The 6,065-nt window shown below is 52.3% G+C and overlaps 1 protein-coding gene across 1 annotated transcript in view; it reads left to right on the top strand.

Moving 5' to 3' along the window:
* LOC139272556 (butyrophilin subfamily 1 member A1-like) overlaps positions 1-5,639 on the top strand; it is a 25,184-nt gene extending 19,545 nt beyond the window's left edge. The window contains exons 5-6 of the mRNA XM_070888613.1: positions 3,569-3,692; positions 4,639-5,639. Coding sequence (XP_070744714.1) covers positions 3,569-3,660 — 92 coding nt within the window. The 3' untranslated portion in view covers positions 3,661-3,692; positions 4,639-5,639. The remainder of the gene's footprint in view (positions 1-3,568; positions 3,693-4,638) is intronic.
* Positions 5,640-6,065: the final 426 nt, after the last annotated feature.

Below are 6,065 nucleotides of genomic sequence, written 5' to 3'. Positions count from 1 at the left end.
CCCTCCCTCCCTCCCTCTCCCTCGCTCGCTCTCTCCCTCTCTCTGACTCCCTCGCTCTCTCTCTCTCTCCCTCGCTCTCTCTCCCCCACCCCCCCCCCCCCCCGCCGCCCCTCCCCATAGTAGGAAACACACAAACCAAATACAAAATACCACACATGCGCTGTCTTTCCCATTTAGAAGCCGGTGATCTGCCTGTGTGAGAGATCAGAGCAGTGCGTGACTGTGCAGCTTAAAGGGAACATTGGTTGGAGTGTGTGTTTTTTTTCCCCCTGTAATTGACCCTGTTCTGCCAATTACAAGTTTGCTGTTTTGGAGACGATTGGAGAGAGGAGAGGAGAGGAGGAGGGAGCAGGGATGGAACTCGCTGCAGGCATGTGCTCGCTCCCTTTCTGGTGTATCAGCCTCGGCCGCATTGGCAGGGCCGGTGAGAGTAGGGTCATTGCTCCTGCAAGAGCGGTCCAGCTTTCTCCTGGTGAGATACGCCGGTGGAGGACCAAAGTCCATCGCGTGGGGCACAAAGCTGGGAAGAGTTGGACAGATGTTTGTTGTGGGGTTGGCGGCAGAGCTTCGCAGGAGCCTATCGAACAACAAACTGACGCAAGGCCAACGATTGGGACATTCGGAGAGGTTGGTCAGAGGGTTTAAAGGAGGCGGAGAGGTTTAGGGAGCAAATTCCAGAGATTACGGTCGAGGCAGCTCGAGGCACGGCCACCTATGAAAGGGCGATGGAAATTGGGGATGAACAAGCGGCCCGAATTGGAGGAGCGCTGAGATTGCCGGGCGGGGGCGGGGGTGGGGCTCGAGTAGATTACAGAGATAGGGAGGGAGAGGCCATCGAGGGATTTGAAAACAAGGATGAGAATTTTAAAATGGAGGTGTTGCCGGACCGGAAGCCAATGTAGGTCAGCGAGCCCAGGGGTGATGAGTGAGTGGGACTTGGTGCGAGTTAGGACACGGGCAGCCGAGGTTTGGATGAGGCTTTAAAATAGTAAAATAAATTAATGAAATTAAAATAATAAAAGCTTTCGGCTGCGCGAGTGAGTAAAGATTGAGTGAGGTAAAGAGGGCCGTTTTAAGATGGTGGAGTGAATTCTCCCACAAGGCTGTGCATAAACCAGCTTTCCCGTAAGAGTTCCACCAGCACAGTGGGAGCATCCCAGAGGGAATTCAGCCCCGGGTGTGGTTTAAAACATAAATCAAATCCTCCACCACAGCATAACTAAGACCGCTAATTTCCACCTCCGTAACATCGCCTGTCTCCACCCCTTGCATCAGCTCATCCGCTGCTGAAACCCTCATCCGTGCCTTTGTTACCTCTAGACTTGACTATTCCAACGCACTCCTGGCTGGCCTCACATATTCTACCCTACACAGGTGATCCAAAACTCGGCAGCCCGTGTCCTAACTCGCACCAAGTCCTGCTCACCCATCACCCCTGTGCTCGCTGCCCGTGTCCTAACTCGCACCAAGTCCCACTCACCCATCACCCCTGTGCTCACTGCCTGTGTCCTAACTCGCACCGTCCCGCTCACCCATCACCCCTGTGCTCACTGCCCGTGTCCTAACTCGCACCAAGTCCCACTCACCCATCACTCCTGTGCTCGCTGCCCGTGTCCTAACTCATACCAAGTCCTGCTCACCCATCACCCTGTGCTCACTGCCCGTGTCCTAACTCACACCAAGTCCCGCTCACCCATCACCCTGTGCTCACTGACCCGTGTCCTAACTCACACCAAGTCCCGCTCACCCATCACCCCTGTGCTCACTGCCCCGTGTCCTAACTCACACCAAGTCCCACTCACCCATCACCCTGTGCTTGCTGCCCGTGTCCTAACTCACACCAAGTCCCGCTCACCCATCACCCCTGTGCTCGCTGACCTGTGTCCTAACTCGCACCAAGTCCCACTCACCCATCACCCTGTGCTCGCTGCCCGTGTCCTAACTCATACCAAGTCCTGCTCACCCATCACCCTGTGCTCACTGCCCGTGTCCTAACTCGCACCAAGTCCCGCTCACCCATCACCCCTGTGCTCGCTGCCCCGTGTCCTAACTCACACCAAGTCCCGCTCACCCATCACCCCTGTGCTCGCTGCCCCGTGTCCTAACTCACACCAAGTCCCGCTCACCCATCACCCCTGTGCTCACTGCCCCGTGTCCTAACTCGCACCAAGTCCCGCTCACCCATCACCCCTGTGCTCGCTGCCCCGTGCCCTAACTCACACCAAGTCCCGCTCACCCATCACCCCTGTGCTCGCTGCCCCGTGTCCTAACTCACACCAAGTCCCACTCACCCATCACCCCTGTGCTCGCTGACCTACATTGGCTCCCAGTTAAGCAACACCTCGATTTCAAAATTCTAATCCCTTGTTTACAAATCGCTGCATGGCCTCGTCTCCCCATCTCTGTAATCCCCTCCAGCCCCACAACCCCTCCATCCCCCCCCCAAAGATCTCTGCACTCCTCTAATTCTGCCCTCTTGACCATCCCTGATTATAATCACTCCACAGTTGGTGGCCGTGCCTTCTGTTGCCTGGGCCCCAAGCTCTGGAACTCCCTGCCTAAACCTCTCTGTCTCTTTACCTCACTCTCTTCCTTCAAGATGCTCCTTTAAACCTACCCCTCTGACCAAGCTTTTGGTCACCTGCGCTAATTTCTACTTGTGCAGCTCGGTGTCAATTTTTAAAATCTCATTATGAAGCGTCTTGGGACGTTTCACTACGTTCATGCAACTAATAAGTGACATTTTTGCATGCGATTTACATGATCGTTTGGTGACCCTGCAGTTTGCACGTGTCATACTTCACTTTGTACAAAGACTGTGCCTCTTCCATAAAGAGGAATGTTCACTCAAATGAATCGCTTGGATTGAAAGATGTTCAGCGTATGTAAACTAATTAGAGTGCGGCAGTTAGTGGGCGCACTCTGGGCTGCTGATTGTTGCCGAGCGATGAAAGCATCCTCCGCCTTGTCGATCTCTCCGGGCCCTAATCCTGTCCAGCCAATCAGCCCCGACAAGGCATGTGCCCCGAGGTGAGATTTGACCATTTCCGGTCCTATCGTGAAGCGCCCTCTGCTATGGCCAAGAGCACCCCCCACTGGTGACCAGGCTGTTTCCCTCTGCCGGGGCCAAGAGCGCCCCCCACTGGTGACCAGGCTGTCTCCCTCTGCCGGGGCCAAGAGCGCCCCCCACTGGTGACCAGGCCGGCTCCCTCTGCTATGGCCAAGAGCTCCCCCCACTGGTGAACAGGCTGTCTCCCTCTGCCGGGGCCAAGAGCGCCCCCAACTGGTGACCAGGCTGGCTTCCTCTGCTATGGCCAAGAGCGCCCCCCACTGGTGACCAGGCCTACAGACTTGAGTACCTGAACCCAACTGGCAGGGGAACGGAGTGTCAGGGATGTGGAACTCTGGCTGATGTGGCAAAGCTGCTGCTCCTGAGTTGCGGCGATTCCTGGCTCTGTTTTAATTTGAATAATTTAACTGCTGCACTGCCTCCGAATGCACAACAACTTCTGTGCTTAACGGTGAAATAACATCATGCTTTTTTATCCTCCCCACACCCCTTTCCCAGTTGCAGGGTCACCGTGGCATATTGGGGCAGGTGCGGCTGGGACCCTGGTCTGCTCTGTGATTTTGGCTGTTTCGGTTTACTGGAGTTGGTAGCAGGATAGAAAAGAGCCGTGTGGATATCTGCAGTGAGTATTGCAAGTTCTCCCTGTCGCCCACCCAATAACACGGGCCGCTCATAGCATGAGGAGGGGGCCATTCAGCCCCTTGACCCGATTCTGCCATTAAATTGGATCATGGCTGAACTGTATCTCAAGCCCATTTACCTGCCTTGGTTCCATATCCACTGATACACTTACCTAACAAAAATCGATCAAGCTTGGTCATTAAATTTTCAATTGATCTCCCCCCCCCCCCCCCCCCCCCCCCAGTATCCACAGCCTTTTGAGGGGCAGAGTTTCCGAATTCCACCACCCTTTATGTGAAGAAGTGCCTGCTGATTTTGTTCCTGAACGGCCTGGCTCTAATTGTAAGGTTCCGTCCCCTTGTTCTTGACTCCCCCACCAGAGGAAATGGTTTCTCTCTCTTCCCAATCACTTTTTTTTTTATAATTGATTTCCTCCCCCCCCCCCGCCCCAACCTGCTAAACTCAATTTAATCCTCTTAGCCCGGGTATCATTCTGGTGAATCTGTGCTGCACCCACTCCAAAACCAGTATATCCTTCTTGAGGTGCTGTGCTCCGAGATAATTTCTCAGTGTTGAACTGGTTGTACAGTTAAGATACTTACTGGATTAACCTTTGGTCATCCTGGAGTATGTATGGAGCGCTGTCTGTCAGAAGCTTGAATGGGTGGGTCTGAGTCCAATATCTGGGACTGTGGTCAGTACAGGCTTGATTAGCACACTGTTTTTATTCCACGTTTCTTGGGCGTCTCTGTTAGGTTCCTGCAGCTGTCTGTTGCATACAAAGAACCACATTTTATATATCGTGGCTGTTTTGTGAGGGACTTGAGTAAAAATTAACGCTCGCAGTGCTGTCCATGCGTAATACATATTCTAATTTCCTGTATCTTAAACATTACCCCAACCTGCTGTTTACCTGCATGACTATTAAACCCTGTTCTCATTGGCAGGTTCCCCCTGTGTGACTCTCTGTATCACTGAAGACTCTGTGGGTTTAAAGGATACACCTGGTGTGAACGCAGGACGAGCTGCAGTGGGTGAAAAGGACTTTATTCCACCCGGTACACAACACGGACTCGTTCTCTTTCCTATTAGCGGACACCAGAGCCATCCGAGTTCCAGCACTCGACCTTCCTGAGTGCAGCTCTTCAGAGCAACTAGTGCCATTTACTAATGAGTTTGTTTTTTGCACTTTACAGTGTGGCCCCAGCGCTGTGTGTGAGAGTTTTAATATTAAACCTGCGTATCGCAGCGAAATTAGAACCTAACTTGTTTTACAATCAGGGATTCTGCAGCTCAAAAGATGTGATTTGCGCTAACTGGTGAATTTCTACTCTATAACTAGCATGCAGGTCAAGGCTGCGATGCCTTGCCATTTTGTTAGTACACGGAGAACTCCATTTGAGTCCTCCTAATTACGACGGGCCATGCACGGTTTGCACTGTTGTGGACTCTGCCCAACTTATTTCATGTGTCAAGGGAGGGGAATATGTTTATAAAACTCTGCAGAAAGTAGCAAAGGAAATTCTCCCCACCTCAGATTCTACCTGCTAAGCTCCAGGATAGAGGTCCAACACATTGTTTGGTCGTGAGCATTTCATTTTCCGAAGTGACGTTCCTCCTGTCCCAATCGCATTAGAGCTGTGGTGCTTCATTCCATAAGTAATTAGCTTATCTTCATCTTTCCACACCATGGGAATCTAACCCATAATAATTGTTCTAGCGCAGAAGGAGGCCAGTCTGTGCTAGACCAGTCCAAAACTAATACCACCATCCTTTTATTCTTTTGGTTCTTAGGATGTGGGCGTCGCAGGCAAGGCTGGCATTTATTGGCCATCCCTAATTACCCTTCAGAAGGTGGTGGTGAGCCACCTTCTTGAACCGCTGCAGTCCGTGTGGTGGAGGTGCTCCCACGGTTCTGTTAGGGAGGGAGTTCCAGGATTTTGACCCAGCGACGGCGATAAATTTCCAAGTCGGGGGTGGGGGGGGGGGTGTGTGACTTGGAGAGGAACGTGGAGGTGGTGGTGTTCCTGTGCACCTGCTGCCCTTGTCCTTCTCGGTGGTAGAGGTCGCGGGTTTGGGAGGTGCTGTCAAAGAAGCCTGAGCCAGTTACTGCAGCGCATCCTGCTCTCTCCCTAAAGCCTTGTAGCATCCTCACCTTCAAATATTTATCTGTTGTTCCCCAGAAAGGTGCCGTGGTCTCTATCTAAAGTGTCTCCAGTGGCAAAGCATTGCAAGTTCCAACAACCCTGCGTACAGCTATTTATTCCGAACCCCTCTCCTCCCTCTTAGTGACCATTTTAACTGGCAACTCCTCAAGAAATAATATTTCCCTATTCAGCCTGCATAATTTTTTTTTTTAAAACCTCATTATTTC

The sequence above is a fragment of the Pristiophorus japonicus genome, chromosome 9 (genome assembly GCF_044704955.1).
Source record: "Pristiophorus japonicus isolate sPriJap1 chromosome 9, sPriJap1.hap1, whole genome shotgun sequence".
NCBI classification, from domain to species: Eukaryota; Metazoa; Chordata; class Chondrichthyes; family Pristiophoridae; genus Pristiophorus; species Pristiophorus japonicus.
The sequence above is the reverse complement of the archived record's forward strand: the minus strand, read 5'-3'. Positions and strand labels throughout refer to the sequence as shown.